This window comes from Dermacentor variabilis, chromosome 8, assembly GCF_050947875.1.
Source record: "Dermacentor variabilis isolate Ectoservices chromosome 8, ASM5094787v1, whole genome shotgun sequence".
Classification (NCBI taxonomy): domain Eukaryota; kingdom Metazoa; phylum Arthropoda; class Arachnida; order Ixodida; family Ixodidae; genus Dermacentor; species Dermacentor variabilis.
In genome coordinates this window covers 11176005-11195778 of record NC_134575.1, presented here as the reverse complement: position 1 = coordinate 11195778, position 19774 = coordinate 11176005, and the positions used below count along the sequence as shown (strand labels likewise).

Sequence of the window (19774 nt, the reverse complement as noted above, 5' to 3'; positions counted from 1 at the left end):
AGTGCGATTCTAACATGTTTCGTCTGTGAGTACTGCAGTGCCAGATGAGTCAAGGTCAACGTGCTACCACTGCGCTGTATTTGGCTGCAGAAAAAAAAAATGACGTAGTGTCGCCCGAAAGACGAAGCATCGATTGCGATAGCAAATTATTAGACAGCTATACGAAGTAAGGCGAGTAGTTTTATCGTCCATATGAACTTGCAAACATGAGTTTACTAACTAAATTAACAATTATGGCGTCAAACGCGCACGGGCAGCATCAACACATCTCACTCGATGACCGCGGACACCCGCTGTCAAAACGCCGGCTTGAGGAAGAGCAGCGGCAACACCGAGAGAATTTCCCTTCCTGCTCACTTCAGTTCGAACTAAGCAGCGAGGACACAGCGCGCACGAAGCCACCAGCCCTCCGCGCACCCAGACTTTGTACCTACCGCCGATGGCTTTCAAGGGAGGGCCGTGCTCAGCGGCGCCATACGCAGCCGACGCCAGAGTAGTACGACACACGCACCTCCTGGGAAACGAAACCGAAACTGGCTCTAGGAAAAGCTATTACAGTAAAGTATTTAGGTCGCTCTGAGGCTTGCCACTAAATTTGTTGGGGTTTCGAGTTCGTGGACTTTCATTTGAGGTAAATAAATCATAAACGTCGGTAATGCCCTGCCAGTGCTCCTTCACTACGACGTCGCCTACCGTGCGAAGTTGTATCGTGTAGATGGCACGTGATACCGACTAAAGTAAGACCAGCAAGTCTGGGGTGTTATGCCAGGAGTTAGGGAGACGAGTAGGGAGTGAGGACAACAGGGGCAGGCGCCTCCACAGGTTCCGTTGAAAGGACCCCCCCCCCCCCTCCAGCAACTGTGAGGGCCGACACCGCCTAAGGGAGGCCTGGGTTTCGCAGTGACAAAACAAAAGTTTGTGCATAGGCGAAATGAGCCCTGGATTCTGCAGCCCCCGCTCCACCCCGTCCCCCTCAATATACACTTTCGGAATCCCTGGTCTTGACCTCTTCACATTACCTTAATTGTGTTACCAGAAGCAAAATGGCGTCCTGCGCGTGGACGTGTAGTTGCACGTACACTTTGAACGCTTGCCTGACGCATATGTTTAGTGTGCGCATGGATGGCGCAGTGAAGGGTACAGCCATGGAGGAAGGAAATAAATTGAGGAGAGGCCCTGCCCTTCCCGCGTGCTAGGAAAAAAGTGTGGAGTAGTAAGTCATGTGGTATTTTTCCGTTGTAGCGGCCATGTCGTCGGTGAACGATGGCGGTTTTGTTATGCTGGTGTGTGCTCATGCGTGTGCTGCCCCGTAGGTCTCGTACCGTGGCGAAGGCTTCGTGTGTACAGGATTGCGTTATAGTCTTCATGTTTTCTTCCGCTGCGATATCTAGACCGTATACTCTCCCAGTTGTTGTTGTGGCTGCAGGTAGGACTGGAAGAAGTAAAAAGCGGGAATCTAGCGTGCATGCAACGCCATATACCACGTACCATGTCACGGACGAAGGACGATGTGGGAACATACTTCCCGTCTTCGGTGGATTCATGCTAACATGTCATCACAGACTGAAACCGCTGTGCTTCATAATACCTACGAAAGCGAACCAGAAAGTTTTTGCCCCTAGATTTTATTGGCCAAAGTAAGGTCCACATAGTTAATTACAAATTCACGTACTATTCTACGTACATTACACTATTTTTCCATATAACTCCCTACCGGTTCTGACATTTCTCCCGTCGCAGCACTAAATTTGAGATGCCCCTGTCGTCAGTCAGAGATGCAAGTGGCCTTCCCGAGCGTTCATTGTCATGCAAGTCTTCTCCGCCCTTTTGTGAACTCACAACACCACCACCTCACACTTCTCAAAGCGAGACACCTCTCCCCATATACGCGGGCTTTCGATAGGCGTTCGTCCCTTGCTCCATAGAAAACTAATCACAATTCGTTGCTCGTATCATGGACGTGTGTAGCACAACCGCCATCTTCAACAACTGACAGCAGCGCCGTGCCGTGGAGCTACCGGCAGATAATGCCGGGCCGGTCCAATGAAATTCCACCGCTGGGAAGAGGCATTCACATTTACAGCCTTAATGTGGCTTTAAAAAAAAAAGTGGGGCAAATACTTTCTCATTCGCACGAGTACGATGAACGCCTTGCACGTCGGCAATAGATGCGTATAGTGTCCCTGCTTTTGACAGCGGACGATGCACTTACGGCACGTATAACAGCCGCGTGGAAGGACGGGAAAGAAGCAGCTGCTGCGAGTAATTAAGGGACGAACCCTCCTTGGTTCGTTGGCGGATGCGGTGCAAGAGTGAACAAGACTCTACAGAAGAACGCACACCTGCGCGCGCATTAAACGGCTGATGGTCGCAGCTATACATGCCCGGTCAACGCGCTAGCCGCACGCACACGCGCTTACTGTTCGGCATCGCGCAACTTTGTTTCCGAGCATCTTCACTTACCGTGAGAACAAGGTATGCCTCGGGCCGCAGCCAGTGTATTTAAACGCGTAAGGACGCTATCCTATGCTGGCCTCTTAGTCGGCCACGCTGTGGCTCGATCGTCACACCTCGGCGGTGCTCGGCCGACCGATACTTCCCTACTGAAAAAATCCAGACGCCCCCATAACTCACATATCCAATAATCCTATATGAAACATATAGGATCCCGTACAAAAACCAGTTTTTCCTACATGTCATATTGCCACGACAACTTGGTCACGTTCAAGTTGCGCGCCCTTCGTATTGGACACTGTGCACGCCGTACCGTGGTGTTGTTCAGCAACAACAGGCAGCGATCTTCGCGGCACAGGTAGCCGGTTGGACCTGGCTCGCATGCGCCACGCGCACGGGGTATCACGCGAGAAGAAAGACGACGATTCAAGGCCAGTTTGAGAACACGACTGCCGGGGATTCCTTCACGACCACAGTGACATTTAGTTGCGGGCACAGGTTCGCCCTTATTAAACATCGTTGTTTTGTTGACCTGTGGTCCTCAACATCGTTACAATATGATGTTATTGCATATAGGAGTTATGGGGAATACAAGGTTTCTTCAGTAGGGTTGTTCAATAAAGCAAAACGGATTCCTATAAAGCCGCGACCTGCATGTACGCATTTCTTCGCATAAACTGCAGATGGGCTAGCGTAGTGCGCGTGAAGTGTGCTGCTAGTGATCAGCTGCGCATTCTTGCAGCGCAGTGAGAATGCACAGGTTTATGTTCAGAAAAGCCGGCAACAGTAGCGGGCACACCTGACTTTGGGTGGACCGGCCGCACAGCCTAACTTGCGGAGTTCATTACGAACTCCTTGCAACGCACAATTCTCGGACGACATAGACTTGGGCAACGTCATCGCGATGTTGTACACCGCGATATTGGATCCGTCGGTCGCATCAGCCCAGTGTGGTTGCACCGTTGCGAGCCGAAGGCGAGAAGTGTAAACAAAAGAGGAGAAGGTATACCACGGCAAGATGGCGGAGTAACGAGAACTTCCGGCGTCACTGAGCTTCGCAAAGAGCGCTGGCCTCTCCTTGTTTTTCCTTCGTCCACGGGTGAAGCACTCGTTATTGAAAAGGTCAGTACTCGTGGCATCCGTGTACGATATTAGTGGCGGCGCGGGCACTTCGCCCCAATGAGCGGTGAGGCATAATGAGCAATGTATCCATCTTGTATGTATCCATGCAATGTATCCAGCAATGTATCCGATCTTCAATGCACAATTAAAGCCTCGAGGCACCTGAGCAATTGAAGGTGAAGAACGTTTGCTACGCCATTGTTCAACGCAATTCTTGACTGTGTCGGACAAAGAGGTGCGCTTTCAACCCCTTCCGTACTTAATGAACCGTTAATTAGTTGTCTCTCATTTAATTACTGTGAGCCAGTGACATATTTTTGTCAATTTCGTCTTTATTGTTGTCGGCAGTACACACAGAGTGTTTCAGTGAGCATGTTCAAAAATTGTTAAAACTTGTCTGTAGCAGATAGCACAATTTTAGTCCATGAGCTGGTCTATTCGAAGAGGCGGACATTACTTGCAAAAAAAAAAAGAAACACTGAATGCCTAATTAAGTAAATAACCTTTTGACTAATTAAATTTTAACTAATCACCTTATAGCATATATTGCAGTATACAAATTCTAGCAGGTGAGATTACAAGGCATATTCACATGAAAAGAATTGCGTGGATTACGCCATTTACGAGATATCCGCCGTCAAATTAGCGGTAAAAATGCACTGTCGTTCCACTTACTTTCTTAACAAAACGTCGTTTTATGCATTGAAGCACAAAAATAACTGGAACACCAATGCATTTCTCTGCAAAGTTCGGGAATTAATACCTCGAAACTTGTGTCATCCAGAGAATTCCTTCCAAGTGGATCCTCCTTGCGAACTTCCCCGGTTAAAACTTGTAAATTGCCATATGGGCCATAAAGTAATTAGATATATACTTAATTACTGAATTTTTATTAATTCGTCGATTGTTCATTTCAATTTTTTTGTGCAATTAATGTCTGCCTCTTCGAGTATACCAGCTCATGGACTAGAATTGTGTTATCAGCGACGGGCAATTCCGAAGTATTTTTCAAAGTGTTCGCTGAAACACCCGGTATGTGCTTGTGCTTTACTACACTGTCTTTGTACCTTACATTATCAAACTTTTTTTTTTATCGTTCATAATCTCGACACGTACGTTCCTGCCATTCCCTTCTTTTTGTTGTTGTTGTTGTTGTTGTTGTTGTTTGTGCTGTTGCTTGCTGCAACCCGTCTTTTGTACATCATAATCTTAATGTCGTAATAAACTATATTACAGTGCCTGGTAAAACGAAGACGCATTCACTGCGTCCAGCATTACATGTGAGACGTGGCCATGTGAAATTCCTGTATGCTCGAGCTAAGAATGAGGGCATGGTGGTGTGCATTTTCCTGAAGTGCCAGCAAAGAATGTGGATCCTAACAAAAAGCCCGTTCTTTTGAATTTAGGACGAGCCGTAAGACAGACCAGAGCCATCTAAAAATTTTTGTCGACTAATGCAAGACGCAATACCCGTTCGTCACGCTGGCGACAGTATATACAGGGTGTGCCAGCTAACTTTAGCCAGAATTTAAAAATACGCAAATGCCAAGTAGCTGGACAGAACAAAAGTAACGCTGTTTGCCGTCGCTTGAATACATTCAAACTATCCTTTCATTGCGCCTAATTGGATAATTAGTCTTTATTAATCAGTCAACTTCTCAATTATTATAATTAGTTGAAAAGTATCAGTGAGAGAATCGTAGAGCAACATGAAAAACTCCCCGACACAGCTTTCTGTTTCGATACGCGCTACATAAAAGTGTTTTTTCCGAGCGTGAAACGGAAGCCCGCGAATACATGCCAAGTGCCTCCAGCGGCCAGTCGCGCGGCAATATTGCGTGTTCGCGGGCTTCTTTCACGCTCGGAAAAAAACACTTTTATGTAGCGCGTATCGAGAAACACAAAGCTGTGTCGGGGAGTTTTTCATGTTGCTCTACGATACTCTCACTGATACTTTTAATCTAATTATAATAATTGAGAAGCTGATTGATTAATAAAGACTAATTATCCAATTAGGCGCAATGAAAGGATAGTTTGAATGTATTCAAGCGACGGCAAACAGCGTTACTTTTGTTCTGTCCAGCTACTTGGCATTTGCGTATTTTTAAATTCTGGCTAAAGTTAGCTGGCACACTCTGTATATATATATATATATAAATGTAGTTGGCCCAACGTCGGCGCCCTGGTAGACAGCTGATATCAAAAGCCAAGCTACATTGCCACGACATAGTTGGCTAAAGTTCAGTCAGAGAAGCGTTTCCTATCGTGTTTTCTTATTCTAAAGCAGGATTTCGTACGAGTTTCACGGTAAGAAACTGCACGGTCTGTCCAATTTTGTGATGTCAAGTGCCTTGAACTCGTGATTCCAGGATAACTAGACGTTTAGTCTTGGCTATAAAATCTTCGAAATATATTTCACTACTATTTTATCCGTGGGAGCAGGAAATGTGATGTGCCACATATCATTGTTGGCTTTGATGGGAGCCGAGTAGACCTCGGCTATAGGTTCGCAGCTTAAACTGCAAGTCATTCTAATATCCGCATACAACAAACCGATGCATGCGTGTAAGCAAAGCTGTATTTTTTAAGTATTATTAAACGGCTCATAATATAGGGCATAGCGACTACGCACATCTCATGATGTCTTAATTTTATGCTAGAATCCCTTCCTAAATCGTCGATTAAGCACCAACGTTTTCTACCACCTTCGTGATTCATAGAATCAATGCTTATACCGAAGGAGTTTTACGGTGCAAGATCCACGATGAAAGCCGCGGTGAATTCCGTTGTATACGCGAGACGATGACGTACACTGCATATACCTAGCGCGAACCGTGGGTTGCCCTAGATAGTGGTTTTCAATGTCTGTACACATCAGTCATCCGTTTCGAGCTTCTTGTTTCCCGTACTTCCAGAATGAACAGAGAACGTTCTCGTCCAGGAGCTTTCTGTACACTGCCTTATATTCCAGTCTGAAGTTAAGAAAGTCGGAAACCTTAAGCAGAGGCTTCAAGCGCCACGAATTGAGCTTCCGTGTTCCTAGCGGCACGACCTATATTGAGAAAGAAAGTTTGCTAATTTAATAGCAAGAGGAGAAACTGCGATATACGTACCAGCAAACTGAAAGGGTCGAGTCGACCATGCGCACTTTCGCTTCTCTTATCCGAAACCAACTAACGAGTCGGGAACGCTTAACGAGCCTTAGGCTTATTCTCGATTCGATTCGCGGACTGCCGGTAAACATGTCTGTCCCGAAGAAGACATGGACGCGTTGCGCAAGAAAGTCGGAACGTCCCGTATCGGGAAAAGCGGGATGTGCGCGCGAGCGTCGTAAGCGCGGTGGCCGAAAGCAGCACAGCGCGGCGGAAACGTGGGCAGAAAGACAAACGAATCGAACTGGGGCAAACTTACCTCATGGCGCAAATGAGGACCGCTTTGTGCAGGGAAACGATCTTTCCGAGCCGCATTTGGCGCAGAGACGCGAGCGAGCAACTTCTCGTCCAAGCAAACAAGAAGCGAAAGCTGCGCCGAACGAGACACGCAGCGTCTGTCATGCTCCTAGCGGAGAGCTCGCGAACCGCTGCGCCGCACTTGCTACAGCCTCTGAGACAATCAAACTTTGGCGAGCATCTCGGAGCTCGCTGAGCCCATTGACCGCTGCGTTAGAATGAATTGAACCACTACACTTCCAGGTATCTGAAGCTGCGTGGCTGATTTTCATAGAACGGTGTATGGAACCATACGTGAAATATGCTGCTCTTTCGAGACAAATTTTCAAAATGCCTTCCATTTATCTGACCACATGATGCGATAATATTTTAGAGCATCCAGATGTTCGAGTCCTCTATAAACCTAATACAATTATGTTCTTTCCGTATATACGTAAATAAAAGATATAAAAAAATATTTTTTTAATGTATAGATGGCGCGACAATCTGTTGTTCAATAATATTGGGCCATTCATGTTGCAGTTTTCGAAACAGGACATGTGGAGTGGTTTGCACAAGGCATATTTAACGACCACTGAATGAAAGCAAATCGAAGGGCGTGTTGGTTGAATCGCGCTCGTTGTGCCCTTCGGTTATTTCCCTAGGAATCGTTAGTTTCTGCCTGCGACTTGCCTTTCTCAATCGCTTCGCTTCCGGGGCATTTCCAGCAGCAATATTGCTTTGCACGCGAACAAACCGGCAGCTGACGAACATGTGACCGGCACTCGTGTACAAAAATACGTATTCCAAAGATGTACATGTACACATTCGATCGAGCGGGATCCCGCCGCTACCCGCACTCGTTTCCGGCGTCTACTAAATTATGCACCATGTACAAAAACTTTGATACGACAAAGAGATTGAGAGAAAGAAGCCTTCGATTGACCGAGCAGAAAAAAACAAATTTCAAATCAGCATAGGCGACACCTTCGTAGTATTGGTACGCGACGTTGCATGGAGTTTTTATTCCAGAAACTTATTTGTGACTATATGAATACACGTGTCCATCTGCGAAAGAAATTTTAAGCAAGAAGCCAGACAATGCTGACCCGAAAAATTGTTCACGGCAAATGACAGAAGTGAAACGATATGACTGCGGAACGGTGGTTTATTAGCACATAATAAACCACCGTTTATGTCGTCTCACTGTCGGCATATACCTGGTGCAACTTTTCAATTCAAGATACCGTTTTATACAAATACATTTGCCCCATATGTCGTAGCAAACACCATTGGTCCCTCTCACAGTTTGATGAACGGTCTTTCGAATCCATTCAACGGCAGAGAGAGTAAAGACGTCATCGAAAACAAAGTTAGCTCTAGCTATTTCTGTGTGCTGTGCACGTGACTCATGTTTATTTGCACTTGTAATGTAATAATTTTTGTTATATCAAAAACAACTCCATCACAAATTATCTTGCTCTGCAAACGTCGTCTGCTACCAAAAAAATTGCAGCGCCATCTTCAATAAGCAATTACATAGTTCGGTTAGGATCATAGCTAGGATAGAACCCGAGACGTTAAAGTAGAACCAAGGGAAACACAATAGCTCAATGAAACCCCAAAACACACAGGCTAGATTATATTAAAAAAAAAAACGCCTGAAGTATTTTCCGCAAGCAAATTCAAACAAGCATTGCCTAAAAAAATGGCCTTCGAGATTTAGCGCGTTAGCAATCTCAGAGGCCATAAATTAGGCGATACGTACTATTTTGCTCTTTACTTAAACGTTGAATTACGTGTCAAGTAAAAAAAATACAAGCACTCATTATTATTGCTTTTCGTTTTCTTGATAGTAGCGTCACTAATATATCTACAATTCATATTAACAAGGGTTTGCTTGATTACATTTGCATTCGTTAAAACTGGAGCGCGAGCAAAGACGACGAAAAATAGAACACACACGGCACTCCGCCGGTGCTTATTTTCAAGGTCCGTGCAACGTCCGCTACAATAACTTTTACGACGCGCGTGAATCGCCCACCGCAACTTCTACGGTACAGTTAGTTGCTTTTGGCCTGGCCGTTGCTTTTTCGTACGTACGTACGTGCGGCGTCAAATTCAACTCTCTGATGGCGGACACCTGTAAGTTGTTTACTGCATTATCGCTTTCTGCAAATGTCACCGATTAACGTGGCGACTTGTTGTCAAACTGACAAAGCGTTCGAAAGTACGACGACAGTACGTCAGTGCTAATATGTTTATATAACCACAATGAGAAGTCAGCGGACATCTCCGGCGTGGTCTAGTGGCTAGGATATCTGGCTTTCACCCAGAAGGCCCGGGTTCGATTCCCGGCGTCGGAATGATTTGGTCTCATGGTGTAATGGTTAGCACTCTGGACTTTGAATCCAGCGATCCGAGTTCAAATCTCGGTGAGACCTCTTTTTGGTTTTTTGCTTCAGTCAGTTCGTATGCATTTCTCTTTGTGTGCATCAGTGCACACCTTACGCGCTTACTTTTAAGGTTCGGCAGAGAACAGGCATACGATTAAGCCAAGCAACAATTCACACGTTTCTTTTTTCTTTTTTTTTTTTTCATAACGTTATTTTTGTTTCTAGAGGATTGGCCTTAGCGATGAATTTCCGTACGGCTGACGATTCCGAATCGCAACTGCTTGCCAATAAGTAGGGTGCAGTGCACCGAGGGTTTCTGTATGCACACCGAAAATGTTACTGAATTACCTCGAACGGGACGAAACAAAAATGAAAAGTACTGTCGCCGAACTTAATTGCCTCCAGTCAGCCTGGTCTCATGGTGTAATGGTTAGCACTCTGGACTTTGAATCCAGCGATCCGAGTTCAAATCTCGGTGAGACCTTTATTTTTCTTAAATGGCTTTTTCTCGTTTTCTTTTTTTCCTCTCCCCAATTTGCTGTTATATACACTAAGCTACGACAGCTGTTTTCTGGCTTCTCTTTTATAAGTGCCGTTCCAGAGATTTACTTGAATCATGCCACTGCTCTGGTAAGACACATCCTGGGACACTGGCATGCTCATGTGCTCATCAGGTGTATTGTGCTCGAAGTACTCGTCAGGTGTTGGTGAAGCTGTAATCAAATGAATAAGCCTAATGAAATTGCTGTTGGCTTAGCCAGTATGCTCAGTGTGATCAATTGAATTTACTGTTCTACACAGAAAGAATGTTGAAGTCAAGGAAGCAAGTGATTTCACACAGTTAAAACTGCAACTTACCTGTCCTAATGGGCTGTATGCCCGTGCTGTAAACCATCTGCTCAACCACTATTTGGATAGCAATTAGCATTTTTTTCAAGTAAGTGGAAAATCTTTTTGGAATATCTGGTATGTTCCTATTGGTCAATAAAATGTTTGAACGGACGCTCCAAACTGATATGCTCTTTGAACATGAATATGGTGTGCTGCATATTACATCTCGACAATTTGAAAGAAATTTCTTTTGCACATACCACTGCATGGCTTGTTACAAGAGCGTAGAACTGAAACTTTCGTCATTCCTGTTCAGTGAAAACTAATCAGTTGTGGTTCAGCTCTGGAGCTAAAGAATAACAGTTCAAGACAGTTTGAGTTGGTTTGATTGGGTAACTTAGTAATCATGAGGGGTAAAACAGCTTAAATTTATTCTGTATGAACACATGGCAGTGCTCCTGAGAAGCATGTGAAGAAAGGTATTCGTGCTTTTCTTGATCCAACAAACAGTTTAAAGAAAGTACATTGTGGAGACCCACATTGGACTCAGTACGTCAGAATTCAGTTTTTATCACGCCTACTTCAGCTTACATACCAGTGTGATCACAATGACCGCCTTTGCGAGGAAGTGCTTTTTTTGTTTCTGCGATTACTTAGGTCTGCCACCACAGATTTTCGACCATAGCCAATTTGAAATGCTGACAAGTCACGCTGAGAACCGCCACGTCTAAAATTACCTAAGGCCGGTGTGCATATGCAAATGAGGTAGTATGGTGTTGGGCCACACGTACAGGCGGTGCATGGATCTAAAGCTGCCGATGTTGACACCGACCTGGGACCGAGTTCACAAACTTTTTTTAAGTTCGCAAGAAACTACTTTTATAAACAGTTCAAGTTTAGTCCTTCTAATGTGATTACCACTCTTTAGGAGCTTCATGTACTTTTTGGTATGATGGCCGTTTCTAACATTTTTCATGCCAACTTGGGTCAATCGGTATGTGCTGCTCTCCAATGAAAAAGAGAAAGGAACTACGAGAGAGGAGCCCAGCCACTCCAACGTGCCTGTCATGCTCATTAATAAACACTATGCACATATCACGACTCCACTTGTTACTTCTATCTTTATATCATCATAACCTATCACCTATTACACACGTGTTACTAATTGCATTGCTGCTATTTCCAAGGAATGTGCTGCCAACTTTTTTTTTTTCTTTCTTTTGCAAATACAGGCACTGAACCAAAAAAAAAAAAACTTTTTTTGTCCCCATTTCATTCTGGGGTAAAGAAAAAAAAAAAACTTCCAGCTTGAGGTATGGTTTCAAAATATTTTTGTGTGCTTCAGTTCTGGTTTTATACTCTGTTTACAATTGAAGTTAACCAGTTGAAGTACACTGAAGTCTCAGTGTTGTACATTAAAAACGGAACAAGCACTGCAACTTTGAAGCTCAATCAGCAACGTAGATTGGCTTCCACAACTGTTTGAACATAGCAACGTGCACCATGCATGTACTGTAATGCAAAACTCCTGTGCTTGCTCGAGCTTCTCTCGGTTGGAAATTTTTCCTGCCACAATTACAACAAATCTTTCAGGAAACTTTTCCTGCATTTCACATATGGTTGATCATTTCAGGTAGCTTTTCTTCATTAACAGCTTCTTTTATCATAGGTTTACTCACCTGCAATTTCCCACTTAAGCACTCCTTTTACAGTTCCCATCATACAAGGCCAATATAGAGCAGGAGACATCAGGTAAAGGTGGTGGATTATGGTGCAAAACCATGAATTTGATGTCCAACCATAATCGACTGCAGTCACTCTTGCATCATTTTCCATGGTTTTACACTACAATCGTTAAGCATGGCCTGTGGCGATGTGCTCGCATGAGCACAGAAATATTGTACGGCAGCACCCCTAGGACAGCAACAACCTGAGAGACTACTCTCGTAATCGAAACGCACTGGAAAGCAGAACTGGCACCTGCTTGAGCTAGATAAACATTTGCTGGCTGTGCCATCAAGATAAATACAAAAGTTTGCCCGCATTTGGCTCAATTTAGGCTCCAAAATATGCTTTTGGGCCTGCACAATATTTGAAGATCAGCTACAGAGTATTTGCACGTTGCACTTTCTTGCAGATATGGGCATTAGGTGTCACGTTTTCTTTTCCTTGTTTACACTCCAATTTATGCAGACTGCATAGGTGAATGCCCAGATGATAGCAGCAGATGAAACACTTGCTATGGTACAAACCAGCCAAATGCCCAATAACCCTCACGGTCCAATGGCTACGCAAATGCTAATGGGGGCTTTTGAACAAGACACTCTGCATGTATTGCCATTTGGCTATGCTTATTGATAGTGGAATACTGTGGGTCATTCAACTTTTTTTGAACAAGGCATGTGTGGCTTGTTCCAAAAGTGGCATAATTACTAATGCATACCTTGTGCCATCAGACTGCCCCCAATACCACACTGAGCAGACTGTCAACAGAACTGCTCTTTTGGACCAACATATTCTAAAGCAAGGCAATTTGGTACTGGCAACAGTCGTGATCATTTTCTTCACTGTCCAGTGTTAGCTTGTGTCTCAGTAGAGCAAGATATGGCCTGCCTGATCTTGAACATAGAAACAAAACTCCCAAAGTCAACGATAAAGCCAAAGGATAATTTGGTACCCTTGACTCAACTTGCACAAATTTAGAGCAATCCGTATAAAACAAAGTACACAGAGGCCACTTCAAGTTAACAAAATCAAATATATGTACAATGTGCTTTTCACCATATTCATCCTGCATTTACTGCATAAAAAGACACACCAAAAATAATTTTTTTAGCAATCCATTTATTCACTTGAGCTCTTTCACCTGGAGACCTGAAAAGGAAAAAAAAAAAGTAGTGTTAGGGAAAAAAAAAAAACCCAAATAAATTGACATGTTCACAATGAACATGACCTCATCCTATGATCCAAAATTATGCTTTGAGCAATGAGCTAGACTGTGAGTCTTCTCCTTTAGGCTGACCTAGTTTATGGCTGGTACAAGGAAAGCAGCCCTCTGAGTCAGTGACAGTGTAGTTTACCACTGATAATGTGCTTGCTTTTCACTGCACTATACACACCATTTCATACATAGCACAAACATTCAGCTAGCCACGAGACTTGCTGGTGCTAATGCCACAGTGATTAAACCTGAGCTTGTACAGAAAGTATAGCCAGCTTGTATCCAAACAATGCAGTTATAGTGTATTGGTGATTAGGTGCACCACCAAAACCACATTCACAACAATGACAAAGCAGCATGTCGAGCTTCCAACACATATGCACTTATGATAAATGAGTCTCTGTGATCTGCATGCACTTCTTTTGCAAGTTCAGGAAGTACAGCTCTTCTGTCCTTGATTTTATAGCGCAGTGCTGGCCATGTGCTGAATTGGCACCGTGTAGGGATCAGTTGTGCACATGTTCCTTGCACCCTTTCACTCAAGTGGTTTTGTGCAGATGGTAAACGTGAAGCTGTCAGTGGCAGATGAAATGGCACTACGCTTGTTTATTAGTGATGCAGCAATGGTAGTGCTTCGCATGTTTTTGACTAAAACAGTCCACTCGGCGAGCAGATGGAACCCGGGTGGTAAAAACTAATCTGAAGCCCTCCAATATGGCACCGATGATCCACAACTGCGCAGCTTCAACATATCAAAACCCACAATTTGGTTTGGCAGAAGATGCCGACATGCTTCAGTTTAGAACACAAGACCTTTGTGTTCCACCCACATTGGAATGTGGCCACAATCGAACCTGCTACCTTGCCCTTAGCAGCAGAATGCCATAGGCACTAAGCTATAGTTTTCAGGAACTGTACATCATGATCAGCTCTCAATGCAAAGCTACCACTTTCATACAACTCTCCACTTATTGCCAAAGCAAAAAGCATTTATTGATTTCATGATTCTGCCAGCTACATTATTAATGCTTTTCACAAACAGCCTTAAAAAAAAAGAACACCTAATAGCAAATGATCTCATCAACGTGTCACAATCATACACGTACGTTCCTCTTAGCCAAGGCAATCATAGCTATATATATTCCTGAAAGTAGCTGATGGCCAATACAGCCCCTGAATAGCAACACAACATGCAACATGTAGCAAAGAGGCCTTGAAACAACAATACCTACGTCTCCGGAATTTAAAAGAAACTGCACCAGTAAAAGCTTGCACAATTCATGGCTTTGCAGCCACTTGTTTCCCGGCTAGCCCAGCATGTTGAAGTGCACATGCTATATTGCATGGCTCATTATTCCAGTGACACATTGCAGGTTCCTAAATACTGTCAGAGCAGCTTCTGACAAATCTGAATAGTATATAAGATGTTAGTTTACAGAATAATTACAGTTTACAGCATCGGCGTCGCACGAGGGATGATGTAGACGCTCGCGTCTACAACACGAACTTGTTCGCTCTAAACTTCCACTAATACTGCACAGAAAGTTATTTTGCTGTTTATAAGCCTTTTAAATTTTGATTCACTCATATTTGTAACATCACATAGGTATAAGGGTCATGGTCAAGTGGGTCTCAAATAAAAATATAGAAGTGCTTTCTAATTACTTTTATTTAATGCACAAGGACTATTTCCAGCTTTTACATCTACTAGTTGCTGTGTAGATAATTTTCTCATTTGGAGTGTTAGCGACAAAAATGAATTCATTTCTGGGATTTTACGTGCCACAGCCACAACCCGATAAAGAGGCATGCTGTAGTGGGGGACTGCGGATTAATTTTGACCACCTCGGTTTAACATGCATCTGATTTGTAAGTACAAGAGAGTTTTTAATGTGATAGGGTTAAGGGCCCATTGACGGCATCGTTGTTCGTCAGATCACCCCAAACCACAACCACGCAGGGCTTCCACGTGGTACACAGGCATTACTAAACTAATTGAATTTCTCTAATTAAAATGCATCAGAAAATTAATAAACTTGCACACAACCTACAGACACGATAGTGTCAGATTGTAATTTGAATATACGAGAAAAGAATTTCGTTACGCAGGAATCCAAACACAAACTCTTTTTTCCTTGTTCACGGGGGTATTAGCCGTTGCCCTGCACTGCCGCCAGGATTCGCCCATCATTGTTTTCTGTCAGGCCTTGTGTCGCAGAATATCCGGTGTCGGCGTCAACGGGGCCCAATAATGCTATTGCGTTCTGCTCTTAGAGGCGAAGCTTAAGCATCCAAGTTTTTTGCATTTCACTTCTATCAAAATGCAGCCACTGCAGTTCGGATTGAACCCACAACCTCAAGCTGCCTATCCACTGCGATACCGAGGCACGCTGAGGTGTTTGTGAGAAACCCTTACGTTGTGAACAATTATTTCGTGTAAGCACTGCAACTGCTCTAACCCATGTGTTTTGGACAGCTTGCCCATTGCTACTATGCCTGTTATGAGCAAAACGAGAACAAGGCGAAAGCGGGAGCCAACGTTTCGACAAGTGGACTTGTCTTTTTCAAGGCCACTTGTCGAAACGCTGGCTCCCGCTTTCACCTTGTTCTCGTATTGCTTACCGTCCTGAATTTCCATTTCCCACCTTCCCCTGTAATGTGTTTAAGTTGTATACGGCTTGTGCCATCAATACTTTTTATGCGCTACTTACAGATTAATGTCTAGGCGAAAGACTTTAGAAATTTTTGTGGGCTGCAGTTGATGCGCAACGCACACACCCAACAAGCACAAACAAACGAAAGCTGCAGCTCTGTGGATTGCAGTTCTACTTATGAGTTCTAATGACAGAATGAAAACATGCACTCTAAGAAACTTTGCACCCGTTGGGATTATCTTGTCCCCATACAATAACTGTCATCTATGCTGCGTGGCTCTCCTTTTAATGCGGAGCACCCAGTACTTCCAGGTCGTGAACGGCATGCATGCTAAAAGCCTTACATAGCACTTCTTAGAAAAGTAACGAGTACAGAGAGAAAACTCAAGCAAGGCAGACCATGATTATTGTTTGTGAACGACATACTATGCCTGAAAGGATGTAACTTTTTTTTTTAGAGTGCACTTCACAGTGCCAAACAGTTGATAGTATGTGGATAACACACCAGAATGCAACCATAATTTCTGCAGTAAACTGCACCTCTGCTCTGTCAATGATTTTTAATGCCTTAGACGAGCTGGGTTTATCTCAGTGTTTATTTGTGCTTCTGGGAGATGGCAGCGCACAATCCATAGCAAATTTGGTATTTCTGAGGAGGTTGAAATATGGGCAACTGCAGCCCTAAAAAATAATTTGAAAATTTTTGGGGGGGCGGAATTCAGGATAGTTGTGTGGCAGGGAAGGGGTTAGATGCACACTGATATTTTCTCTGTTAAATGAAGGTGCGGGACCTCCAAACCCCAGAAAAAATACAGTGTGCCATTCTGATGCACTTTCCAGCTCTTTCAATAAGTAGCACAGGAGGCGACTAAAGAACAAGTGTCAAAATGTCCTGCCCCATGTGACAACCTTCCGTGTCATGGTGTCACGACACAGTGACTTCCTAGGAAACAAAACCAAAATTGGCTGCAGAAGAGCTTATATTAAACTAATACGTTCCCGAGGCTTGCCAGTATTTTTTTCCTGTGGTTTAGAGGCTGTATATACAATTTTCATTCAACGCAAAATAAAAAACGAATAGAAAATATCGCACATCTGTACTCCTTTAAGGTATTTTGACTGCTGTCCAGGTTTTAAAATTGAAAAACTTTTTTTTTTCTTGGCTTGAACTCTTACCAAGAGAAAAGGTGTTAAAGAGCTAGATAAGTCATGCTGCTTTGATGTGTGTTATATAGTGCTGCAGGAAGAGAACAACCAATGACACATGTAACAGCAACACAGCACCGCACACGCCAGTAAGGGCTGAACACAAACCTGGGGGCAGGGATTGCTTGAGCTTCTCAGCCTTCTCTTTCTCTGTGACGACGATCGTGTAGAGGTACTTGCTGCAACGTACCTTGAACTTGGTCACATTGTTAGGGTTCTTCTTTATCTTCACCGCTGCACAGCAACAGAACAGAGGCCACAGAAGTTTCGAAAGTTTACGAGTTGGCTTATGTTAATTACAAAACAGTACAAAAAGGAATGATAAATGGCTTCACTTATGCCACCAAGCCAAAGATGACTAACCCAGTTCCTATTAACATGGATAGTCAGCACCACTCAATGTAATTCAATGTCATTACTCCTATTTTCAACTGTAAATTTCAAATGTAAATTGTCTTGCAGCCCCTGATTACGTCACTCAGTTCCTTCTACTTATGCGTCGCCGGTCTTGCAAACCATCTCTCGCTTAAGTTCACCACTTCGTGTTCGCCGTCTCATTGCTATCTCAAAAACCTATGGTTTCATGATCACTGACGGCATTTGTAACTATTCCTAGATGAATACTCTCACATCCAAAGTATATCTAATTGTCTCCGAAGTAACAGACAGAAAAACAGCACAAAACAGCGGTTTCAAATAAAGTTCTAGAAGTCTTACTGAGCCGAAACAAAATATGTTGGCACACTCCAGTTTATGATGACCGTGTACGCGCGCACGACTTACGAATGATAATTTTAGCGGAACTCACACTTGGCATCTTTCCGCCTCGCCGTCAGGAGGAACTCCTTGATCTCCTTCAGTTGCTTAGGCTGAAAAAGCAGATAAAGCAACCAAAATAAGACAGTACGACGCATTGAGCGCTGCTAACACCAAGGAGCCCGATATATGCCGGCAGCTCGCGCTGTCAGCTTTGCAACGATTAAGAACTCGTAGTAATTAATAACTTGGCCATTAACTTTTGTGCACATGGCAACACTGAACTACTCATTTGATACAAATGCTACCAAACAAAGATCCAAAGCTGACACAGAGCAGAAACCACGGCGCAGCCCATGAGCGAAACGCCACTTACCATCGTGATTTATTCCACGGACAGCCTGGAAAACAACGATATATTGCGTTTAGCGATGACTACGCAAAATAAAGTCCGTAATTTTTCACACAATACAGTAGTAAAAGTAGCAAACAGTAATGATTAAACACGATTTATAAAAGAAATGCAACATACCTGCTTGCAGTATGGCAGCTCCGTGTTGAAAAAGAGGCTGAGTTTAGCGTCACACGCATTCACCGAAGCTTCGTAGCTGTGAAAATCAGCGCTTAAAAATAATTAGTTGATCTAATAATTTTTGCCTTACTTTTTATTATTAATAATTGTTCGAGTAGTTAATCTTAGCTAATAAAGCAGTGCGATACGCAACTGTTTATAAATTTTGGTGAAGTTTTCGTCACGTGGTGGGCATCGATACACCCTCCCATGCCCGCTTCTCCGTTTGTATGAAGGCGATCGGGCTATTGCGGAGCGATGCCAGGTGTCCGAAGAAAGGTGGATTCTTCAAATCGGGACAGTGATGACGAGCGAACGCCCCTTTTTGAAGCGGGCCACCTCCCATCATCATCTGGCGTAAGTTGACCAGCTTGTTTATTGCGCAAAGTCGCGTGTTCGCGCGACGCACTTGTTCTGTAGCTGACAGCAGGATCAGCGTTATGTACAAACACAGGAATTCCATCATCCCGTTTGTTCTGTCACGTTTTGTGCTAGGGCGTTTTCGTGTCAACAGGGAGAGTTAAGTTTACGCAAGAACTTCTTTTGCTCTACGGTTTCGCTGTGTGGTATTTCGACGTCTTGGAGACTCCGTGTTTTGAGCAATCATCTGGGTATTTCTCGGCTGAATGAAGAACTTTGAGCATCCCTGATATCAGGGGCCTGTCTGCGTAATCTCAGGCTGGTTGATACAGCACGCTAGTGCAGCGGAAGTGACACATTTTTGTGCAGGCCAGGGAAGTAAAAAAAGTGGAGCCTTGGGTGATGACGAAGCGCGGTCGACTGGCTCTGTTTACATTTTTTCTTTTTTGTCGGTTGCGCGTTGTGCCGACGTCGCGCTTGTTCAGAAGACGGCGCGTACACACTGGTTGCCCTTTCGTAATTCCTATGCACACAAGGCGCGTTTTGTGCTTACATTTCGTGTGTTGTTTTTTTCGTGTTGACAGTCGATCAACAGCCATGGAAGCGGCCAAGATACGATCAAGCGTATGCGAGAACTCGGTTCCCTCAACCTACTTTCACAAAAGTACGAGGTACGTCGGTGAGCTGCTTCACAAACTTGAATCTTGAAATGAAGACATTCAACTATCCCGTCTTCTTTCGAGTGGATTACAGAAGCGGGCAAAGCCTTGGCGAAAAAGAGATGGCTATACTTGCGTTCCGTGTGAAATGTTTGCTGCGCAAGACCAATGTTTCTATGTCAGAATATCGAGTATGATCGACGGCAGTGATTGGATATTAGATCAGTCACCCATGTCCGTGTATCGGCTCCCTTGAGGGAGAAGCGAGTTGGTGTCGTTGTAGCTTTTGCAAACATTTCAGAACTATCGTGCGTCAACGAATTTAGTACATTTAATTTTGTAACGATTCAGTTATAAGCGCCAAACTTCCAATGAGCACCTATAATTTTACCATTG

General features: G+C 44.0%; 3 protein-coding genes and 3 non-coding genes across 6 annotated transcripts in view; 4 read left to right on the top strand and 2 right to left on the bottom strand.

The window, feature by feature from the left end:
• The window catches only part of LOC142589613 (uncharacterized), a 31580-nt gene extending 24505 nt beyond the window's left edge, over window positions 1-7075 (bottom strand). Inside the window, exon 1 of the mRNA XM_075701115.1 lies at window positions 6988-7075. The gene's annotated coding sequence lies outside the window, so the exon portion shown is untranslated. The remainder of the gene's footprint in view (window positions 1-6987) is intronic.
• A 2223-nt stretch (window positions 7076-9298) lies between these two features.
• On the top strand, window positions 9299-9370 carry TRNAE-UUC (transfer RNA glutamic acid (anticodon UUC)). The gene has a single exon. It is a non-coding gene; the product is annotated as a tRNA-Glu (tRNA).
• A 6-nt stretch (window positions 9371-9376) lies between these two features.
• TRNAQ-UUG (transfer RNA glutamine (anticodon UUG)) lies at window positions 9377-9448 on the top strand. The gene has a single exon. It is a non-coding gene; the product is annotated as a tRNA-Gln (tRNA).
• Window positions 9449-9812: 364 nt separating this feature from the next.
• TRNAQ-UUG (transfer RNA glutamine (anticodon UUG)) lies at window positions 9813-9884 on the top strand. Its single transcript has one exon. It is a non-coding gene; the product is annotated as a tRNA-Gln (tRNA).
• Window positions 9885-13055: 3171 nt separating this feature from the next.
• Window positions 13056-18424, bottom strand: RpL38 (ribosomal protein L38). Its single transcript, XM_075701113.1, has 5 exons — window positions 18321-18424; window positions 18165-18189; window positions 17841-17901; window positions 17141-17266; window positions 13056-13105 (listed from the first exon to the last, which is right to left on the bottom strand). The coding sequence occupies exons 2-5, from the start codon at window positions 18165-18167 to the stop codon at window positions 13080-13082; spliced, it is 216 nt and encodes a 71-aa protein (XP_075557228.1). The 5' UTR covers window positions 18168-18189; window positions 18321-18424; the 3' UTR covers window positions 13056-13079.
• A 117-nt stretch (window positions 18425-18541) lies between these two features.
• The window catches only part of ClC-b (chloride channel protein 7), a 45619-nt gene continuing 44386 nt past the window's right edge, over window positions 18542-19774 (top strand). The window contains exons 1-2 of the mRNA XM_075701112.1: window positions 18542-18716; window positions 19304-19390. Coding sequence (XP_075557227.1) covers window positions 18618-18716; window positions 19304-19390 — 186 coding nt within the window. The 5' untranslated portion in view covers window positions 18542-18617. The remainder of the gene's footprint in view (window positions 18717-19303; window positions 19391-19774) is intronic.

Excerpts from the sequence above, each read along its gene's own strand:
- RpL38 (XM_075701113.1), bottom strand. Across the intron at positions 17,267-17,840 it reads GAGGCGGAAAGATGCCAAGT|CGGTGAAGATAAAGAAGAAC; the intron begins GTGAGTTCCGCT and ends GTTGCTGTGCAG. Across the intron at positions 13,106-17,140 it reads CAAGCAATCCCTGCCCCCAG|GTCTCCAGGTGAAAGAGCTC; the intron begins GTTTGTGTTCAG and ends TTTCCTTTTCAG.